This window comes from Dipodomys merriami, unplaced genomic scaffold, assembly GCF_024711535.1.
Source record: "Dipodomys merriami isolate MVZ:Mamm:240054 unplaced genomic scaffold, mDipMer1.0.p SCAF_30, whole genome shotgun sequence".
NCBI classification, from domain to species: domain Eukaryota; kingdom Metazoa; phylum Chordata; class Mammalia; order Rodentia; family Heteromyidae; genus Dipodomys; species Dipodomys merriami.
The window spans coordinates 3,038,862-3,062,801 of NW_027204493.1; the positions used below are offsets into that span (position 1 = coordinate 3,038,862).

Sequence of the window (23,940 nt, forward strand, 5' to 3'; positions counted from 1 at the left end):
GAAGTGGCACTGTGGCTCAAGTGGTAGAGTGCTCATCTTGAGCTGAAGAGTGCAGGGACAGCGTTCAGACCCAGAGTTCAAGCCCCATGACCAACAAAAAAAAAAAAGAAAAAAGAAAAAAAGAAAAGAAAAAGAAACATTACAACTAATACATGCTAATAAATATCTTTATAAAGGAGTGATGGTAGATATTCAAAGAAAAACTTGTATATGAGTGAATATAGCAGCACTATTTATATGAATCCCAAAGTGGAAAGATGCAAATGTTCACCAAATGATGAAAAGATAAACAAATTTAGCATAGTCACAAATTGTATTCTCCCATATATGTAAACTCTACAGGCTCCATTTAGAGCGATGAGATCCAGGAATGTGATTTTAAATAACTTATTTCTCTCAGCAGGGAGAACCAGCTAATGGATGCAAAATACTATGAATGAACTAATGCAACTGAATTGCACAATTAAAATAGTTAAAATATTAAGTCTTGTTAGGTGTAGTTTTAAAAGCTTTTTTTTTTTATTAGTCTCTAGTAGTTTTATTGCGACATTTCTATCCATCCATACAATGTGTCCTGACCAAACTCATCTTCTCCATCACTCTCCTTCATTTCCCCTCTCCCTTCTTAAAACCCCTTAAAACCCCATCTTTCTGTTTTCATCCATGCACATAAAACAAATCCCCAAGCTGAAGAAAGCACTTATTCTCAAATTCTGGTAAGTACAGGCTATGAGAACACCTCTCTAAGAGTGAAGTGCTAAGGATACTGGCTTACCTTGACCTATCCTGTATTACCCCCCACAGTGTAGTCTTTAAATCAGGTGGGCAAGGAATGGCTGTGACAAAAGCATACTTGGAATTATGTCTTCTGTTCGCCTCAAAAAAGAGCCCTATTGTCACTGTATTTGATTCTGGTGCCCTGTCCTGTATATACATTTTTCTAATATGGGGAGGGGAAGGGAAATAACAAAATGCTGAAACAAGGATATGGGTTGACCCATTGTAACAATGAGACATACAAGACACTGTGTTGAAAACCAACTTTACAGATGGGGGGAGGAGGTGTTGGGGAGGTGGGGAAGGAAGGGATAGTAGGGGAAAAACAAAGGAGGGGTAACAGTGCTCCATAGGAAATGTACTCATTACCTTACTCATGTCACTGTAACCCTCTGTACAGTATCTTTTCAACAAAAATTTTAAAAAATCCCATGAATTCTAACATTCATGTGTTTCAGGTATCAGTTAATTAATACAAACTTTATGTTAGACACAGACTGAATCATGCCTCTAATCAAAACATAGTTTTATACAAGTTTAAGGAAGATGTCCACTTAGGCAAAGTTCCTCAACCTCCACAGTGCTGACATTTTGGACAGGGTAATGCTTTGTCGTGGGCAACTGTATGATACTTGCTGCCGTGTTCAGCATTGCTAGCCCCTTAATAATCAGATCACCCTTAAATTCTGAGATTCTAAACTGTGTCCAAACACTGTCACAAATCCTGTGGGAGGCAAAATAGCCCCTAGCTGAGATTATTACTTTTAAGAGCTTTCAACATAGCAATAGCAACCAGAAAGAAATCTACTTCTGTGCAATTATCTGCCAGTGTTGGACAGTTAGAACTTGCAGGATGGTTGTCCCTGGATGAGTGTCAAGCTGTCAGAAAATGTACTGTGATGAAAACTGTTCTATTTGAGAACTTTTCTAACCTGTAACCAGGGCCACATGCTTCAGGGGTTATGGGAGAGTTCCATGAATATTTCTTTTATTATTCTGACAAAATATGGACTGGCACATCAGATAATATGTTTCCCAGAATCCATGCAAATCCAATAGATGCTTCTCAGTCTCATTTTCAAAACATATTACTTAGGGTTGGGGTTAGGCTGAGCCTGTTGTTTTGTGGGTAATGTGTTGCAACAGTTGCTCATTTTAGAACTTCTCTTGTTTCCATTGTTTAGCTTCTGACTCTTTAAAAAACTTGTGGGCAGGGCATTGGAATTCAAGAGAGAACCCACAAAATGGAACTGTCACAGTATCTTATAGACTCCATGTCTTTTTTATTGTGAAAATACCATATAGAGGGATTACAATTACATGGGCAAGATAATGAGTACATTTCTTATCAAGCATTGTTGCCTCCTCCTTTGTTTCCCCTTTCCCATCCCTTCCCATCTCCCTCCCTCCACCCCTGTCCTCCTAGACTCCATGTCTTAAATGAATTGATGTGGATCAGTATTTATTTTATTTCTGCTTGTTAATAGGATTGCCTTCCTTATCTTCCCCACCTTCAGGCATATTCCCAAATTATGGCAAGGAGAAAACATTCAAATGTGCTCACTGGTATCAGAAGCTTTTCCTAGTTTTTAAGGATCAACTTTTTACCCTTTTGTAGTTTGGGAGGCTCAACATGTTAAAGGGATGATATGCTAGTGAAAAATGGAAGCGCCTCAAGCCCAAATTTCCCTGTTGATGTTAGATGAATGAGGAAGATTTGAACATAACCCTGAATGTAATTAGCAACTTCATAAGTTATTATTCAAGATAAGGAAAGAACCTAGACCACCTCACTCAATCCCTTGTCTCAGGATTCCTTTGGTCACCCTTGCTAAACCATAACAGCTCTTGTGATTGTGCTTGATTAAAGCAAGGCACATCTTCCACGTTGACTTAGTTCTACTTTGTTGATGACTTATCAAGACATTACACTAGTGATCTTGGCCTTTGCTCTTAGTATGTAAGTTGCATTCCTTATTCTCCAATTCTTCATTTGTAATTTAATATGTCAGGATTAGCATGGGGTAAAGCAATTGAAACAATACTCATGGAATCAATTCTCATGGACACAGATGAACCTTTTCTAAAACCTGCTTCTTCATGGAGTAGCTCTATCTTCCAAAAGGCAAAAAATAAAGGAATTTCAGAAAGAAGGAAACATCTGTTGTAGAAGCAGGGCAGAGAGAATGATTGACAAGGGAAGCAAAAATAGACTATCCTGCTGGGTGCAAAAGCATGGGATCCAGGGAAAAGCATGGTGATATAAAATTCCCAAATGCCAATCACGCTTCCAATAACAATTGGACAACAATTACTTCAAAATGCTCAGTTGAAAACGATTGTGAATTTCCTCATCTTTCCTTCTAGAAACCACCCATAAGCCGAGAATGTTCAAATGAAGCTTGGCTATTGGTAGATAGATAGTGGAATAATAAATTCCTCCCTGACGCTTCAATTACTTACCTATGTATATGACCTCCACCGTATATGGGTCTGAGGCACTGCTTCCCAAGCGGTTTGTGGCAGTCATCCAGACGACGTATGTTTTCCACAAGGAGGTATGCTTCTTGCTAAAGTAACAGGAGTTGGGGCCACCACTTGTGTAATCTGGACATTCATAGGTGATATTTTCTCTGCAATGAAGTATGCATTAGGAATCAATAAGAAAACAAGAATAAGAGTGACTTTTAAAAAATGACAACTTTGGTGTGGGGGGGCGGTGAGGATTGGGTGGGGGGGGCGGGGGGAGGATGGGAAGGGATGGGAAGGGGAAACAAAGGAGGAGGCTACAATGCTTGATAAGAAATGTACTCATTATCTTGCCCATGTAATTGTAACCCCTCTGTACAGTATTTTCACAATAAAAAATAAAAAAATAAAATAACCATAACAAAATATATATTAATACCATTAGACTTTGGGAGGCAGGTATTTTGAGTGTGTAAAATCCGAACAAAAAATAGCTCCCCAGATTCTGTGCTTTCCCATGGTAGCTGGGAGTGAGGGGAAGAAGGGTGCTGGAGAAAGGGGTGGAGGGTGTATATATATATAGTTCCTCAAGACTTTGCTTCTAACCATTCCATCCCTTGTGTAGCTGTTCCTGTGGGCTTTGTGATATGAACTCTTGAGCTGCTCCTGGCTAAGAACTCACCTCATGGAGGGCATTACTTCACGTCTAGAGGTTGGGATCTTCACCTGCACCTATAGACAGTGGCACCACTGACAATGCAGCACTTATTGCACATGTATGTGGAGTTTCATTTGAACAAACAAAAGGACTCAGAAGGTCACACCCTGATGCCAGTATACTCCGAGTCAACCAGATATTTGAAAGGAGGTATTTCAGTCCCTAGAGGTTTACGAGGTGCCTCATATTTTGACTTTGGAGCCTCAGCTCCAGACACACTATATGAATATGTCATATAGGTTGCCAGTTTAAGTTCTTGAAATCTGCATGACACCTCTTTCAGTATCAGACCGGAGAGCAATTTTGTATACAAGCAAATTTTGTCCCTGAAAAGTGGGACAGATGTTCCTACAAGTGATAAATACTTTGTTTTAGGACCACAATACAGCTTTTCAAGAATGTCCAAGAGGGTCTTATCATGAGTTTAACAAAATTCTTAGTCAGAGATTATATAATTTAGTCTTCATAGCAATAGTTCATCCAAAAATGTCCTCAAGGTGGACCTGACTTCTGATTTTTGTTTTTCTTGGGTATGTAGCTCAGGTTGACCTCGAACTCATGATCCTGCTTCAACCTTCCAAGGGCTGGAATTACAGGTGCGAACCACTATGCCCAGCTAAGATCTTGAGTTCTGGATCATCACCTCGCAAAAGAATTTCCTTGGGCAGGAAACAAATTTGAAAACCTGATGTACCATGTTTTTCATGGTATACATACCATGGATTACATGTGGCTAGCTTATATATTTCTCTTAAAATAGTGTTACTAAGAAAAAATATAAATCACAAAGGATTTATTAATACAGAATATGGGGCTTTAAGTCACAATTTAAACTCATGACAAGGAAGTGGCGCTGTAGCTCAAGTGGTAGAGCACTCGCCTTGAGCTGAAGAGCTGAGGGACAGTGCCCAGGCCCAGAGTTCAAGCCCCACGACCGACAAAAAAAAAAAAACAAACAAACTCATGACAAGTAACTTGAAACATTACTAATTTTGTATTGCCATTAGTTGGAATACTTAGAAAGATTGAAAGAGGGGCTGGGAAGGTGGCTCAGTGGTAGAGCGCTTGCCTTGCCTGCTTGAGGCCCTGGGTTCGAGTCCTCAGCACCACATAAGCAAAAAGAAAAAAGCCGGAAGTGGTGCTGTGGCTCAAGTGGTAGAGCGCTAGCGTTGAGCTGGAGAGCTGAGGGACAGTGCCCAGGCCCAGAGTTCAGGCCCCACGACCAGACCAAAAAAAAAAAAAAAAAAAGAAAGATTGAAAGAGTATGCAAAGGAGTTGAAGAGGACAAGAGATATTATCTTATTTTTCCAGTGACATGAGCCTTCTTGGAGCAAATTCAGGAAAGAGTATGAAATCTCCTCTTCCTTTTGTAGCTAATGTATCCTACTTAAAAACCTACATTGCCAGGGGCTGGGAAGGTGGCTCTGTGGTAGAGCACTTGCCTTGCATGCTCGAGGCCCTGGGTTCGATTCCTCAGCACCACATAAGCAAAAAGAAAAAAGCCGGAAGTGGTGCTGTGGCTCAAGTGGTAGAGCACTAGCCTTGAGCTGAAGAGCTGAGGGACAGTGCCCAGGCCCAGAGTTTAGGCCTCACAACTGGACCCCCAAAAAACCTACATTGCCATGAGTAAGTAAATACATAAATTCTGAAGAGAGATGTTGAGAGAGGTAGTCATGTTGCTTAAATTTATAATTTTATTCATTTAATATGTACTGAATAAGCCCTTTTGGATTATATCAAGTCAGCCTGGATTTATTTGTAAAGAGATTTTGTACTTTCAAAGATTATACATTTGTTGGGCCAGGTGTTGTTGACTCATGCCTATAATTCTAGCTACTTAGGAGGCTGAGAACTGAGGACTATGGTTTGAAGCCAGTTATCAGGAAAGTTCATGAGACTCTTATCTCCAAATAACCACCAAAAAAGCCAGAAGTAGAACTGTGATTTAAGTAGTTAGAGCACCAGCCTGGAGCAAAAAAGCTCAAGGACAATACCTAGTCCCTGAGTTTAAGCCCCACGATCAGCACACACAAAAAATGTATACATTTGTTGAAAGAATACAATTAAGAATCACAAGTCAGGAGGGAAAATAGCTGAATTTATTCTTGTATAAAAATGTATTCTAATTCTAGGGGCTGGGAAGGTGGCTCAGTGGTAAAGTGTTTGCCTTGCATGCATGAGGCCCTGGGTTCGATTCCTCAGCACCACATAAGCAAAAAGAAAAAAGCCAGAAGTGGTGCTGTGGCTCAAGTGGTAGGGCGCCAGGTTTGAGCTGAAGAGCTGAGGGACAGTGCCCAAGCCCAGAGTTCAGGCCCCACGACCGGACCTCCCCCCAAAAAGTATTCTAATTCTTAAATCCTGCTCTTGCTTATATAGGGAGTGATAGCTACAAAGTGTAGAATATCTTTGCAGAAATGGACAACTTCAGAACATATAAATAAATATGTCACAGTTATTCTTACTGTTGAATAAAATTAAAATGAAGAACAGCAACAATAAAAATATATAAAGAAAGTGTGGTAATTTGAACTCAAACCCAATATTGCTTTGGTTTGGAGAGCGTGAGCATGCACTGGTGGGGTCGAAGGGCGTTGAGAGCTTTTTACCTTTCCTTCTTGTAATACACCGTGTAATTGGTAGGAAGTCCTCCATCTGTCCCGAGCTTCCACCAGCAAGTGAAGGTTTCCTTCTCAGGGGAAAGACAACTAACGATCTCAGGCTTTCCAGGAGGCGACTCTCCTAAAAGAAGCCACAAGCTGTAGGAGTCAATATGGAGATCCCTAGTCTCCTGGTACCTGAAGCAGATTTCTGGCACTCAGGCTAGAGACAGGACCTCAGGGCGAGGAAGCCTGGGGTCCAGTACTCACATGGCCAAAGCAAAAGAGGGTGGGTAGGATATAATCAAAGTACTTTACTCCTGGTGAAAACAGAATAATGAAACCCATTAGAAGTTGTTTAAAAATGGGACAGGAGATGATAAGAAAGGGTAATATACATGAGACCATCAGAACAAAACTCTGCTTGACAATTAATACACACTAATAAAAATGAGAAAGGAAAGGGGAAAAATAGCCAAAGTATTAGTATCCAGAAACAATTCCCTGATTATCTTGATGGTGGCAAGGCACTAGAGGAAGCCTGGTGTTTGTGGTAGTGGTGTTGAGTTTCTATTTAGAGATGGAAATAACAGTAGCTTAGGTGTAAAGACTGGTAAACTGTAATGTGTAGTGCACCTGTGGGGAGCAAGACCAATGCAAATTCAAGTTTCAGTTGATAAAGCTGTCTATCCACAGCATAGGAATGACCATGCAAAGAACCTGCACACACTTTTACCCATACATTGAACTCAGGAATGTTTCTTCTCTGCTCACAAATTCCTAGTTTTCTGCCATCCCCACACGATTGCCTGTGTGTCTGTCTGGATCTGTATCGATGCTGCTCCTTTCGTCTGTTTCCTCTTGTGTCTCTTTCCCCTTCCTCTTCTCCCAGTCCCTCCCTTCTTCTCCCTACTGTTCCACTCTCATCATCCCCTTCCCTTTCTATTTGATTACATTCATCTTTCTTTGGTGTGGTGTACTTCCTTGTTTATTCATAAACTATATCTAGCTTCCACAGATGAGAGGAAGCATGCCCACTTTGTCTTTCTGGGTCTGATGTACTGCCATTCAACTTTGACATAATGGCTTAGTCTGTCTCCCCACACTTCCTACGGTCATTGATGAATCTTGATTATTAGTCTCTTTCCACTTTTATGTTCTCTTCCTTATTTTGGGTTTTCTTATGTGAGTAGCAAAAGGCCTCCTTTTAATTCGATGGAGCTTTTTGGGACGTGAGGCATAGTCTGTGATAGCCTAGTAGGAAGTTCTACTCAGCTGCCATTGTATCAAAGCACCATACCTGGTCTCAGGCTGGAAACTGGCAAGTCTCTAGAAGATGATTTGGAGAACATAACATATGTCACGGGGATAGAATTGTTCATTGCCTATAATCTCAGAAGCTTCTGGTAAGTGGGTTCCCCCCTTTTATTTATTGGTCGTGGGGCTTGAACTCTGGGCTTGGGCGCTGTCCCTCAGCTCTTCAGCACAAGGCAAGTGCTCTACTGCTTGAACCACAGCGCCACTTCCAGTTTTCTAGTGGTTTATTGAAGAGTCTTACCGACTTTCCTGCCCAGGCTGGCTTTGAACCATGATCCTCAGATCTCAGCTTCCTGAGTAGCTGGGATTACAGGCATGAGCCACCGGCACCCAGCTTGGGTTCCCATTTTGTTGCTTGGATATTAGATTCAAAGAGGGAGAAGAAAACCCTGTGATTTTTGCCCTGACACTGCTGGACCAACCATAAAATGATCTGTAACTCCAGTTACTTCTGCTTGTTGCCTTGGGGAGTCAGGAGCACAGGGAAGAGCTCTCAGATGTTGGCTTCAGTAGCTCAGGGGCTTCTCCTTGTTTTCTCCAAATTTGTTCCATGCTCCCCAGAATTTCTGACTGAGCCAAGATCAGAAAAAGCAGGTGTGTAAGGGAACTGTGGTAAAGAGAATGTGGATAGGAATTGAGGCCTATAGATAACCTGGCCAGGCAGAGTTTAATGGATTGCATGGTACAGAATGCAGGATGGAGACCTGGAAACAGGATGATCATGTCAGTGGAGCCAGTCATAAGCCAGTTTATAGCCAATGTGCTCTGGTCATAGATCCTGCTGAAATGGTTCCTCTTAGCCTGGTGTAGCTCTGCAATGCTGTAGCATTGACCACCCTCTGGGGAGGATTTCCTCAGGAAAATGTTATTGGGAATCATGGCAAAAATACAAGTGTTCTTTTATTCACTTCTTTCTGTCTTTGGTGGGAGGTGTGCATATGGGAAAGAGAGAGAAGTTTATTTTAAAAAACCCAAAGTTTATTGTTAAATGTGGAACACACTTGAAATCAGTCAGCAATACCGTTGATGATTTGAGTTCTTAGAGTTTTCCCTGTGGATCATTCTGATCTCTGCTTTCCTTTTTGTCTTTCTTGGGGAATTTTTTCTTTTTACATTTTAATGATTGTTAATAGCATATTCTGAAAACTTGCAACAGAAATGTAACGTTGGGAAAGTACAATTAGTCAAAGTTCTCCTGATATACTTTAGAGGAGGCAGTTAAACTTAAAGGACTGACTCAATGAACAAGCACACAGACAACCACAGAGGGGCCACACTAATATGTGTGTGTGTGTGTGTGTGTGTTTATACGTATGTAGACAAATGGCCTTATAGATGTCAGGCCAGAAGTACACACACACACACACACACACACACACACACACACACACACACTCACACACACATACACACACACACACACACTACATGCACAGAGAAATAAACCTGGGGTATATTTGTGGCAGAACACATTGGCAACATGCATATATTCAGAGAAATTATACAACAGACTAAGTATATAGAGATACACAAAGGCATGATATCCACATGAAAATATTGATGATCAGGCACTATGAAAAGTTAATAGACACACATACATATCAAAGTATGCACACACAGGAATGCAGAGGGGTATATACACGGAACTGTACACAACAGGTACACACCTTCTACCTTAGCTTCATCTCTTCTATTAGCAATTGCTTACATGCCTTTATGACTTTTCAAAGACTTAATCACATGCACTATATCATCTGAAGTGGAAGAAACATCATTTTTTCTCACTTTGGAAATTTGGAAGCCCAGACACATTAGGCAAGCGATTCAAGGTCACACAGCTAATAATGGGCAGAACCTGGACTGGAATTCAGACCCTCTTATCATCAGAGCTGCTTCATCCCTCTCCTGAACTAAGTATACAGGGCAGAGAGCATAGTGACAAGATTTTGTCTAAATTTTATGAAAAGAAAGGTTGCAAATAATTTAGTAAGCAGCCCATGACAGAAATACTTTCATTTCTCATAACAACATTGAAAGACCACAATGGCCTCTCTATCCTGTTGATGAGCAATCCAGGCAAAGATATTGAAAAGGACAATCTTTTACTTACCATTCAGAAGACTGATGTGGAGAAAAAGTAGCAGAATGCAAGCAATTGTGGATGCCACATTTTCCTTCATGTTGTCTCCCTTCTCTTGCCACAGGTAATGTATCAGAGATGTCCTGAAAAAGGAGGCCCCAGGGAACCTTTGTGAAATCACAGCTGGGTTGGCTACTTGCCGTACTTTATTCTGGCTGTTTGTAACTCATTCTTGCTCCTTGCTTAATGTGAATGACAAAACAGGAGGAAGGGAATGTAGGAAAATGTAACATAGGAGAGCTTGGCTCAGAAGCATCGACTCACGCTTGCTGGGAAAAATTCCACCACCAGGGGTCATTAGATGACAACGTAGTGAGTTGATGGATGCCCTGGCAGTTGGTTTCTTTGAACAACAAAAATTGTTCTCCTTTTCACCCAGTCGGTAGTCGTTTAATAATACATGGCCCACTTCATGTGGCAAACATTGTATGACCCACAAGAGAACCACTCTTGGAAGAAGGACTTTGGTTTTGATCCACCAGGCAAAAACAATCCAGGCTGAAAAGTGAGAATCTTCAATACAACTTCAGTACAACTTTCTTAGACAATGCCAAGTTATGGAGGCTCCCTCTGAAAGTGCGGGCTGAGAAGGCTCTGGAAGTCTGTTGGACTCTGGGCTTGACTGTGGAGCCAGCCCCGAGATGAACTCTAGAGAACCTCCTTGTGGTTTTCTCCCCCTGACCCTACCTCACTGTTCGTAAAAGCCTTATAAAAACTGACAATAAACTCCAGCAATAATTCAAATCCCTTGGGCTCAGAGTATTAAGTAAAATTTGAACCTGCAGGAGTTGAGAGTGTTAAACAATTTATTATTAGTATTATTTTTACCCTTGGAACAACTTTCAAAGCCTCTCACGGTCCTTCTAAGAAAAAAGATTTTAAAGCCATTTGACAAAGAAAAAAAGCTCATTAGTCTTGTTAGACTTCAGACGCTTAGAAAACAATAGATTTGACAGGCTAAGTGTAAATTCTCAGAAGCACATGGCTTTAATATCCTTTTTATTATTATATTATTATTATTATTACTATGATTGAGTAAGAGGAATATCTAGGGGACAAAATGCCTTTCCTGGTCTATTTAAAATGCGCAAGTGTTGTCTTGTGAGTATCTACAAGACCAGACTCAGCCAGCTCCTCCTCACCAGAGTTCATCTGCTAGACACATATCATAAAATGAACAACATGTTGAAGATTTCCCCCACCTGAGACACCCAGAGAAAGAAATCTGAGTGACATCTTTAGCACATAAGCACAAACTGCTAACTTGTTAGTTATATTGGTTCAGTAATGGATCCTAGCCCATTAGTGGGTCCTGTGAAGAAGCCAGTATGCTGCTCTTCAGAGACCTTTCCTTTCCATTTCTGAATTCCTTCCAGATGCCTTTTAGCATAACATTCTCAACCACCTGCTCCATCTAGTCCCCAGGGCCATCTGATTTCAATCAAGTGGCCCGAGGCTCTTACTGGCTTTAAAATAATGCTTACTGCTTTTGGAGCACCTACTACAGACCAGGCACTGAGCTAAGCACCTTATTTCCACATGTCCTCTCAAGGGTCCCGCAAGGAGGTACTAGTTGCTACCACCCTATCTTAACACTTGGAAAGTCAAGTAGAGAGAGGGTTCGGAAGTAGGCTGTCAATCATATACCCATGGGACAGAGCAACCTGTTGAAGAGCATCTCTAATCATTTCAATTTGTGGAGAGTCTGTGATGGAAAGGGGTACTTATTCCCCTTCTGTAAAGGGAGACACAGAAAGTAGAAGTAACTGACTCAGGTGAGCAACACTCAGAGTCTTTGGTGAGCAGAGAGTCTCAGGAAGGAGTGGGGTAGAGAAGACTAAGAGATGTCATTTTAGCTACTGCTCCTCTCATGCACAAGGGTCTCAGATACTGTCCATCTCTAGTCCAGCTTATTTATGTACCTCTAGCCTAGGACGAACTCTTTATCCTGGTGCTCTCCTTGTGTTCTCATGCTGGCTTGGAAGTGGGGTTCTGCTCCATGGGTTGAAGGTGTTCTTCAATATCTTTTTTTGAGAATCCCCTGTTCCTTGAACATTGCCTCAAAATGCTCGAGATGAGCATGCTGCAAACCACATTCTTTAAAAATAAGGTATTATCTTTAACTAGTTGAACAAAGAAGGTGCCCCTTAGCAAAGCCATTAATGAATACAACATGTCTTGGTCAATGTCACCCTTTTGAATATTCTTACCTGTCCCTCTCAACCCTAACTTCCCTCACTTACATTTGGCTTTGATTTGGGTCTTGTTTGTCTGAAGCCACTCTCCATTGCAAACAGAATCTTAACCAACGATAGGTGTGGCAGTTCTTCATCACCTTAACTGGGGACTGGAGCTCCCAATGAAGACTCATAGCAACTGGCTCTAAATATTTGGAATTCAGCTATGAAAAAGTCAGCCTTGTATTCCCAGCCTGTGGATGATCATCTTAGACTTCATTTCTCACTAGCTTTCTGGGTGTATACCTACTACAGCAGACCCAAGGGAGATCTGAAATGGTGTAAATCCTTAGAAAGCCCAAATTATAGTTCAGCAGGTTCTTGAAAGGGAAGGGATGGGGTCAAGGGAAAAAGGGTAGATGAATAAAGAGAAGAGGGGGAAAATGCAGACAAGAGTCCAATGTATATCCTGTATATCCTACAAAGTCAAGAAGAGTGAGGGAGAGGGTGGGTAGGGGGAGATGGGTGAGAATGTTCAAAGAGGTGACACCGCTCAACATGTGTTGAATTCATAAACTGCCTTCTTACATGGAAACTCCTTCGCACAACTACTTAAAGACAATTTTTAAAAACTTTAAAAACATGCAAAGCCTGGATCTGAAGAGCTCACAGCTCTTATACCTAACTTGCCTGTGATTACCCAACACGGTTTTCTCCCTTCTGAATCCTCCAATAATTTTCCATTTTCATGCTTCTTTCCATTACAGCATTCAAATTCCTACCCTGCCCTTTGCTGTTCTGGTGAGCTCCAAGAAAACCCCTTTCTCCCTTGGGCTGCTCTGCTTTAACACCAATCCTGTTCAAACCTGTTCTTCCTGACACTGACCTTCATTATCCTTTTCCATTAAGTCAAGTCTTTTCCACAGGGTCCAATCATAGAGAAAGTGGTCCAGTAAATTGACAGCCTGCCAGATTTCTCTTTTGAGAAACGAAAGCAGCCCTCCCAAGATGGAAATTCAGAACCAGGGTCCCATGGCCTGTGCTGATTCCACTACCTACACAGGGAAGAGGCAGTGTGGTCTCCTTAGAGTTAAAAATGACAGACCTGAGCCCCCAACACACATCTCCCTATAATCAATTCCTCTTTCTGGTTAGACTCCCTCTGCATATGGGGCCCAGTTAACCCTTGAGATAATCAGTGAATCCAGCTCTCCTTTTGGGTGAGAGAAAATTGTGTCCAAAGTTCTAGTGCTAAGCAAATCTGTGTGGCGTGCGTGCTCCACCCTGTACTTCCTGCTTCTCTGTTCCCATTGCTTCACTCAGTTTCCTTGACATACTCAGATTTTGTAATTCTAATTCCCTGGTGGACAAGCAGGACCAAATTTAAGTCTTCAAAGATACTCTCTCTCTCTCTCTCTGACACACACACACACACACACACACACACACACACACACACACACACACACACACACACACACACACACACACACATACTCTGCAAAGAGTTATCATGAAGTAAACATCCAATGTCCCCACAGTCTAAGTAATGCAATACAAACAGTACCTTATGCATCTTACTGTGCTTCCTCTTAATTGCTACCCTCTCGATCCCCCAGAGTCTCCCTCTTCCTTTCTAACACTTCAGGTTACTTTTACCTACTTTGGAACTTTGAATGAATAGAATCATACAACATGTATTTTAGGAATGTAGTGTGTATGTCTTTTTTTCATTTCCCATTGTTATATTATTCATTATGTGTATGTGTAGTTTTACATAATTCATTACTATTTGATCCCATTCATATTTCACTGAATGAAATACTACAACTTATTTCTTCATTCTACTGTGAACCTTTGAGTTGCTTTTACTTTGTTTTGGCAAGTTTTGGGCTTTTATAAGACTGATCAAGATGCCAGAGGATGGTGAGCACATCATCACCCCATGTCTCCACTTAGGTGGCCGGTGTGCTGTTTCTTTTACCTTCTGATTACTAACCTAAGTTAAATGTCTAGTGCTTTTCTTGTCCTAAAATGCAAAAAAAAAAAATCAGTTCTCCCAAACACATTCTGAATATAATCATCCGGTATGTGAAACACCAGGCACAGTGTTAGATAATTGCTTTGGAATCCTCTGCTATGTAATCTCCTTACCTGTGGTGATACTACTGAGTATGGCCTGAGGTTGAAATAACTGGGTGTGAGCCCCACATATGCCCTTGGAGTCATAGGATTCTGACTTTTCTTTCCAGTGCACAATGCCAACGTCTAATGGGGAAAACAAAGGACATAATGTGCTCTAAGTAGGGAGAGGAACACGAGAGATTAGCTATTTCACAACAGGTGAGAGATTAAGACTGTTGTACACTGTACTTGGAATCAATGTCTCCAGCTGTGAGTAAGCATGCAGCATCTGTTTTGGTAATGGTGAGGCAAAGATGGATACATGAGTGCAGTAATTTCCTTTATATATGGATGTTCTTCTATGCACTACCAGCTTGACTTAGGTCCCCATTGGACAAGTGCTGTGGCACTTTAGTCATCATAGCTATGTGACAGCTGGTAGAAATAGCATGGAGACTGCTTTAGAATGCCCACCTCAGTTTCTAAGCATCACTTTGTCCTGTCCCATTAATACCAGAAGTTTCTCAAAAGGAACTTTGCACTCTGAGGAGATTTCACTGAAGAAGTGGCACCTGCTTTGATGGATGAAAGATGTTGTAAGATGTAGATGATTAGCAGAGAGCACATTGTCCAATCAGGAGGTGACTTAGGTTGATACTGCAATAGGGAGACTTCCATGGAAAGATCTTTTGTTTTCCCATCTCCTTGGAGGTAAATTACTACACTGTGATATATGTGCCTTTGCACTGGAGTAGTTTTAATGAAAGTCAGAGGCATCACTTCCAAATCCATTTACACCAATTCTGTTCGCTCACCACAGTATCCTGGCAACATCTTTTTATCTGGGGGAAGTTCATTTTTGCTCAGTCTTTTTGGCTTACAGGCAAGACTAAAAGCTGAGTGAGTTTCAATTCTCCCTGGCCAGTGTACACTTTGGACAGATGGTGGAAAATCTACGTTGGTCTGACTTCCAGAGGAACCAGTCCCTCCTGAGATCCTCAGTCAATGATTAAAAAGCACCCTTGATAGTACGTGATGTTTTGCAGTTCACAAAACTGTTCCACTGGTGTTAGTGATTTTCCATTCAGCTTTCATATTGCTAGAAAGGGAACCTCTCTACTGTACACATTTCTATGCCCTGTCCATAGAGCTTCTGATGATGATTGGATCTTGATCTCTACAGATCCCTTATCTGTACATTCACTAACCTAGATAGAAAATATTTGGTAAAGCACTTTCCTCAATATGGCCCTTTGGTCATTATTCCCTAAACAGTATAGTAGAGTAACTTCTACTTGGCATTTACATTATGTTAGATATTATAAGTAATATAGACATGGCCCAATTCCTATGGTTAGGTTATATATAAATACATTTTATGTAAGAGACTTGAGCAGCCACAGATTTTGGTATCTGTGGATACCATGGATACTGATAGATGGCTGCCATAGTTTAGAATTGGAACGTGGGCATTGTGAATAGAACCCTAGATGATTCTACTATCTGATCAGGGATGAGGGCACTGATGAGCATACTGATACATAATACATACAATGTCCCACTCCTGATTGACAGATGAGGAAACTGAGGTTCTGAGAAGTGATCAGTCCCGATCATGTTGTACATAGCAGGCAGTATAACAGAAATGTGAAGCCAGTCTTTGGGGTTTAAGTCCTGCATTATATAGATAACATCTAATGTAAAAAACACTTTTATCCTGTTGCAACAATGAGAAGTACAAAATGGCATGTCAAAACCAGCTTTACAATGTCGGTGGGGGGGGGGGAGGGGGTATAATTGGGTGGGGGGGAGGGGGGAGGCTGGGAAGGGAGGTGAAGGGTAAACAAAGGAGGAGGCTGCAATGCTTGGTAAGAAATGTATGCATTACCCTGCCCATGTAATTGTAGCCCCTCTGTACAGTATGTTCTCAAATAAAATAAAATAATATAAAAAAAACACTTTTATTTAATTGATGATATACAATTTATAAAGTATTGTTTGCATTGCAATTTTCACTTACCACACTTTTTTCTTATTATTCTGGACTGAGGGAACAATAACTATTATTGTTGTTATTGTTATTATTAACATGTTATTCCTACCCCTTCAAAGGTGAGGAAACTGGGACTACTGGGAGTAAATGGTTTATATCAGCAGCACTATCTTCTCAAAAGCTTCCAGTGTGCTCAGAATTGTGGTGATGAAAAAAATCAGCAAACTGTTATATCAGACACACTGTACTCCAAGTGCTGCTTTGTTAAGCTGCTTAAACCCTTACAATGATCCCAAATGTAGGTATATTATTGTTGGCATGCTACAGATAAGAGACTCTGAATTGTTCAAGGTCACACTGCTAGCGTGTGACATATGAATAGAGAAGAAAAGTGAGTTGAGCTCCATGGCCTATGTGTTAACCCTACATTGTCCACTTCAGGTGATTACAAAAGAGCAATTGACCTTAGCTCCAAGGAGTTCTGGGAGTACACAGTTCCACCTGGCCGTGAAGAGTGGGGCAGTTGAGAGGAGCTTAGAATCACAGACTCTGAATCCTCCCAGGCACCTTCTCCTTGATAAAGTTTCATTCAGCATCCCCACTGCAGAAAAGCATCTCTCCTGTTGGGTGTGGGGGAATGCAATGTCAACACAGGTGAATATTCCTCAGCTTGGTTCTAAAGACTGTTCTGGACTTCACTGTCACCTCAGATTAAGCAGGTCAATATCCTTAGAGATGGGGCCTAGAAGGAGGGATTTTTACTGCATGTTTAAGTTACCTTTAATCAAGCTGAACTCAAAGACCCAAGTTCGAGCAGAAAGAAGGGAAGGAAGAGGCTCTGGATGGCTGTCTTTCCACGGGAAATGCTGCATTTAGAGCTCCAATGGAGGCAGTCAGATGTAGGCTTAATGAATTATTGACCCTAAGTACTTTCTCCTTCCCTGACATAGGATCACATGTTTTAATCTACCATCCAAGGATTTACTCACACATCTTGCTGGAAGAGAACACATCCCAACTCAATGACTGAACTTGGCCATGTAAAAAGCTTTAGCCATTTGAATGGTTGTGATGCCATTTCTGTGTCCACCAATCAGAAGCCTTATATACAGAGACATGATTTGGGATCAACTTTGCTTTTAATCTCTGCAAAATGTCACAGATAGTGGTTTAGATTCATAAATATGAAGACAAACAGAGCTTAGATAAACCTAGCAGAACTCAGCCAATTCTAAGAACACCACAGTCAACCTGTAGCTGCTTGAAGATCTTATGTAAGTGAGTAAACAGTGAATGCTGTTGTAAGCTACTGAGATCTGACTGTTTGTTCCTATGGCAAAACTGACTAATGCAGGGCAAGAGCAGTAGGAAGGGGACATATGCTTTGCCAGACTGTTTAAACAAGATTATTCCTCAGATGGATCAGTGTGTGTGTGTGTGTGTGTGTGTGTGTGTGTGTGTGTGAATATACTGCCTAAATAAACTCAAAACAACCTTACTTTTCCATAAAAATAAATCACTATTGTGTTAGGAACAGCCTCTATTGTGCACATTCTAATTTCTAGAAACAAGCTTGGAAGGTGAGGAGAAAATGTACAATTAAAAATAAGAAAATTAATTTTGGTTTACTCACACTTCCTTTTTGGCTGCTTGTTTGTCTATGGATTTATGGAATTCTGGTATTTGGGGTCTGAAAGGAACTATAAGACTTGAGGTATTCTATGGTTAGATCATAGGTAAATACCATGCCATTTTATACAAGGGACTTGAGCGGTAACAGAATTTCTAACCCAACCAAGAATTCTCACCTAACCTGTCATGTTTACTCATGGGAAAACCAAGACCACATTTCTCTTATTCCATAGATGATTTGGTAACTGTGTGACCTTTGGGTGTTTGGGTTCTAACCTGTAAGAAGGAAATGATAATATTTCTATCTTAGGCTTGTTTTGAGGTGAAGCTAGTTAACCAAGCGTGTGCCTCGGGCATGTGCTGATGGGAGAATCTTTTGAGCATTGATGATGGACTGTGCACATATCCAAGAAGATTGTTAAGTTCAAAGGAAACAACTTAGACAAAAGGCTCTATCCTCTCTGAGTTGTTTCCTCGTTTGCTTCACTTTGAACTGTGGGAGTTCATTCACGGAAGCAGGAAAATTTCTAATGCCATGAGAACTTGGAGATCTTTTGTTCATATAATTTAAGTTCACTTTATTGTCTCTCCTGTAATTAGATAGAATTGTAGACTCTGAAAGTGGGCAGAAATGCTGTCTCTCTCTGTGTCTCTGTGCCTGCCTGCCTGTCTGTCTGTCTGTCTATGTCTATCTGTCTGTCTCTCTCTCACTGTCTCTCTTTCTCAGCAAACAGAAATAAAGTTGAGAAGTTCCAAATATTAAGAGCTCAGTTCAGCCAGGGATCCCCAGGATTCCACCAAGATCCCCACTGGACTGTGCCAAGGTGAGAAATGAACCTTTTGTTACTAAGCTCTGAAATTCTAGGCTGAGTATAATAATTGGCTAGACTTCTAGCCTGGCTAATTGAGGAACCATCTGGAGACATTCAGCATAACCTTGTTTAGATGTAACTACTATATCTAGCCAAACAGAGATCTGTGAATAAATGAAACACTCTGATGTCTAGCCTAATGCCACTGAATGTATCTAAATTTCTAAAACATACCATTTAGGAAACAAGTCTTTTTTTTACAAATTGCATAAATACTTCTAAAATGATTTCAGCTTCTCATCTTCTTAATTGAATTTTCCATGTATTATTGAGGTACTTTATGAATGTATCAATTGTGGTGTGATGCAATGGATATAGGATATTCTTCAGAAAATGTATAAAGACCAAGCTTCTACAGACTGAAGATTCATTGCCCAAATCAAATAGGACTTTTTTCAGCTTCTGAATATTTATATCCTCCTTCCCTCTTCTCTCTATTTTCACCCTTTCCAATTCTCATTTCTTTTTCCTGACATTCAGTTAAATAGTGAATACTCTCTTTTCGTACTCTTTTCTAGCAGATCCAACAGCCTTTTTCCATTCTACTGTTGCTTCTGGTTTATGAATTCAGAAACACGATAACTAAATTTTAGAAAAAATAAAGCAACTTAAAATTATAAAGTTCTAAGTCAGGGCTGGGAGAATTTCCAATACATCCTATACTAAATGGGCTCTGTTATATCTAGTTTTCCCCAAAGTCTAATTGGCTTGTGTTGTGGCTCTCATACATATTTTAGATATTTAAGGTTGCTGATATGTGAACTGTAAACAGAGGTGCAACTTAAAAGCAAGACAGTAGAACATAGTTTGTCAAACATCTTAAAAAGCAAGTGCTATTGTCTATCATAAAAGGATTCCTCTCTCCATATTCCTTAATAAATCTGCCATGATGCCATACATTATCAACAAGGAGGAGGCTTAACTCTCAACGATCTAAGAGGCTTTCCAGGCCAATGAAAATGGAGGGGGTTTGTGCAAACATTTACATGATTGTCCATCGTGACACTGGTTTGTCAGGTCCTATTAAATACTTAAACATATTTACTTTAGGGCTGGGAAGGTAGTTCAGTGGTAGAGCGCTTGCCTTGCATGCCTGAGGCCCTGGGTTCAATTCCTCAGCACCACATAAGCAAAAAGAAAAAAGCCACAAGTGGCGCTGTGGTTCAAGTGGTAGAGCACTAGCCTGGAGCTGAAGAGCTGAGGGAAAGCTCCCAGGCCCAGAGTTCAGGCCCCACGACCGGACCCCCCAAAAAAAATTTACTTTAGAATAATAGCATCACTCTCTGTTTGGATGGCATATAATAAATACTGTGTTTTCTAGACATCCATCCTTGAAACTACAAAAGAGGGAAAAAAAGATTGAGAAGTCGATACCTGAAAGGTTAGTCAAATTTTCCTTATCTCTGCCAACACTCTTCTTGGTAGTTTATCCATAATGATTTTTCCTTCTTGGTCTGGCAAACATCCTGTTGTTGAATTATATGCTATTTAACTCAACTTTAGAGAAAGACAATAATTTGGAAAGCCAATATAATTTGGAAAAGGGCTCTACTGTTTTGCTGATTTCTCTTAGTTCTACCAATAGTCAACTTATTTGTAAGTCAAAAGATGTCTTGGACTGCTTTTCATAGGTGTGCCTCAGCCAAGGGGCTAGGTCTCACCCGTGTTTCTGTTATGCATTTTTTTTAATTGAAAAGGTGATGAGCCTGGGGGTTACAGGTACATAAATAAGGTAATGAGCACAGTTGTTTTTAATCATTGTTACTACATCCCACATCATCTCCCACTTACCCCTCTCTATTACCCTCTTACCCAAGTTGTAAGGTTCTTATCCCACATAGTGTCAAGTGAGTATCAATGTTGTATTGGTTCATCCTTTGTCCTGCTGTTTCTGTGATTCCCTTTCCCTTCCACCTATCAAACATTCCTACATACAAAATGCATGGTACCAAAAACTAAGAGAAATGAGAAAAAAAGAAAAGAAAACATAAAAATTACATTCAAGACATAGTAATAACTTCTTATTTCCATATATTGGAATTCATGTTGATATGCTTCAGTATATATGGTCCTATGCACAAAGCTGTTATGTACTTTTGAGCGCACATTTGAACTGCCTGGACAATCTCATTATAATCCTCAGTCTAGGTGTATGTGTCCAGTACAGGAGGCCCAAAGGCCCTAAGGGGATAGATATGGGAAGAACAGCAGGTCATGTTCACTTTCATTTCCTGGCTTTGCACAAGTGTTCTCATCATACCACAGTACTTAAATGGTTCTCTTTTTACACAGGAATACAGCTGCCAGGAAAAGTAGAGTCTTTGTATAAGTTCAGAAAAAATAAAGACTGGCCTGTGGTGACCTGAGGGAAAGCACGGCTTCCTCTACATCCTCAACTCTCAGCTCGACCTTTTCTGGGAAAATTCTTGGGTCTTCCAAGGCTGGATGATATCTACAGAACTTGACCTTATCATAGTAGCTTTTCCCCGATCTTGTACCTGTCCAACTGGTAAGTTCTTTGGTAACTCTGTATGTATGTGTGTTTCATAGCTTTCATATTTAACATAGTAATATTTTGAATAATGATGCTCAAGAGTGATGCTGAATAAATGAAGTGCATTGCATGTCAGCTATGTGTAGTGGGAAGTCGGTAAGGATTTGGGGATTTTAAAAGGCTGTTAATTACTGAACTATCTGGTTGAGGCAGTATTGCTTTCCTTATCTTAGGTTTTTTTGAGACTGGTAATGATGGCAACATGTGTTTTAATAAATTTTGTTTTCACACTCCTCAACGGAAAGAACACTGCTGGAGGAATATCAATATCAAATTTCAAACTCTACTATAAAGCCATAGTAATCAAAACAGCTTGGTACTGGCACAAGAACAGACCTCAGGACCAATGGAATAGAATTGAAAACCCAGAAATGAACCTACACACCTATAGCCATCTAATCTTTGGTAAGGGAGCTAAAAAAATAGAATGGAAGAAAGACGTCCTCTTCAGTAAATGGTTCTGGCAAAATTGGTTAACTACTTGGAGTAAACTAAAGCTAAATCCTTATATATCACCCTGCACCAGAATCAACTCCAAATGGATCAACAGGATGGAATAGGAGAAACCCTAGGTATCCTTGGTGCAGGCCGAAATTTTCTTAATAGAGATCCGGAAACACAAAAAAACAAAGAAAGGTTGGATAAATGGGATTGCATGAAGTTGCAGAGCTTCTGCATGGCAAAAGACATAGCTAGCAAGATCAATAGAAAGCCTACAGATTGGGAGAAGATCTTCACTAGCTATACAATGGACAAGGGTCTCATATCTAAAATATACTTGGAACTCAAAAAATTAAATCCCCCAACAGCAAATCCTCAAAGAAACAACTGCCCAATAAATAAGTGAGCTAAAGACTTAAAGAGACACTTCTCTGAAGAAGAAAGAAGGATGGCCAATAGACACATGAAGAAATGCTCAACCTCCCTAGCCATAAAAGAAATGCAAATCAAAACAACATTGAGATATCACCTCACCCCAGTTAGAATGGCTATAATCAAGAACTCTAGTAACAAAAGATGCTGGAGGGGATGTGGACAGAAGGGAACCTTACTTCATTGCTGGTGGGAGTGTAAACTTGTTCAACCACTTGGAAAGCAGTATGGAGGTTCCTCAAAAGACTCCACATAGAGCTCCCCTATGACCCAGCAATCCCACTTTTGGGCATTTACCCAAATGTTTACAAACAAGACCACACTAAAGCTACCAGCACAACTATGTTTATTGCAGCATTATTTACCATAGCTAAGATATGGAACCAATCCAGATGCCCCTCAGTAGATGAATGGATCTAGAAAATGTGGTATATATACACAATGGAATTCTATGCCTCCATCAGAAAGAATGACATTGCCCCATTTGTCAGGAAATGGAAAGACTTGGAAAAAATTATATTAAGTGAAGTAAGCCAAGCCCAAAGAAACATAGGTCCCATGGTTTCACTTATTTGCAATATCTAGTATATGTATGAATCAAGCAGAAAAGGTCAGATAATGTGATGTTAGGAAAATGAACCCTTAGATATGTATTTAAATTTTTTTCTTTCATGCATTTGTTTCTAATGCATTTATAAGATTATTTCTTTGTTGCTTTGTATGTCCCTACCCCACAGTAAAACCATGCTTTCACTGTATTTGATGTCGGTATAATTTGTGGAGGGGAAGGGGAAAAACAAGTCGTTTAAATAAGACCTGTTGCAGCAATGAGAAGTACAAGTTGTCATGTCGAAAATGAACTTTACAACTTTGGTTTTGGGTGGGGGGAGGATTGGGTGGGGGGGCGGGGGGGAGGCTGGGATGTGAAGGGTAAACAAAGGAGGAGGCTACAATGCTTGATAGGAAATGTACTCATTATCTTGCCCATGTAATTGTAACCCCTCTGTACAGTATGTTCACAATAAAAAATAAATAAATTTTGTTTTCATAGTATTTTTACATAAATTATTTTTCCATTCTTTTCTTTTTCTTTTTTTCCCATTCTTTTCTTAACCCTGGGAGATTTTAAGATGGTACCACTGTGTATAAATGTGTTTGACTGGTAATGAGACTAACACTGACTGTATTAGACACACTTTGAATCAGAATATACATTTACAGAAACTAATCCCAAATGAACAGAGGTACATAGAAACAGTTCTGAACGAAGAGACCTTCTCAAGTGCTACTATAAAAAAAGACTAGTAGAAAGCAGTCATAAAGGATTATTTAACTAGATCATAGCATGGACATTTTTTATTATATACTAATGGGAGAAAAATAAAAAGAACTGGAGGCTTGGATTATCCTATCCTAATTCTAACATCTGCATCTGTGTATTGAAGACAGACAACTCATACACATGTACTATTATAGTAGTGGTTGTACATAGAAGCATAATCCTAAAATAAATGATTATTTGTATAACAAAATAATACAAACCATTACTAACATATATAAATAAAACAAAGTGATTACTTTTATATCTGAGAAGAAAAAAGTCCCAATAAAAATGCCAATATCATAAAAACAAATCCTAATAAAAACCTGGCATTTAATGGCAGAAAAGCATAGGATAGAACACAGAAATTAGTCTT

At 40.2% G+C, this 23,940-nt stretch overlaps 1 protein-coding gene across 2 annotated transcripts in view; it reads right to left on the reverse strand.

The window, feature by feature from the left end:
* Prlr (prolactin receptor) overlaps positions 1 to 23,940 on the reverse strand; it is a 171,378-nt gene that overhangs the window by 13,406 nt on the left and 134,032 nt on the right. For both annotated transcript variants that reach the window (XM_070040928.1, XM_070040927.1), the window contains exons 3-5: positions 9,989 to 10,101; positions 6,571 to 6,703; positions 3,241 to 3,410 (exon numbers count right to left, since the gene is read on the reverse strand). In XM_070040928.1, the coding sequence (XP_069897029.1) occupies positions 3,241 to 3,410; positions 6,571 to 6,703; positions 9,989 to 10,058 (373 nt within the window). In that variant the 5' untranslated portion in view covers positions 10,059 to 10,101. The remainder of the gene's footprint in view (positions 1 to 3,240; positions 3,411 to 6,570; positions 6,704 to 9,988; positions 10,102 to 23,940) is intronic.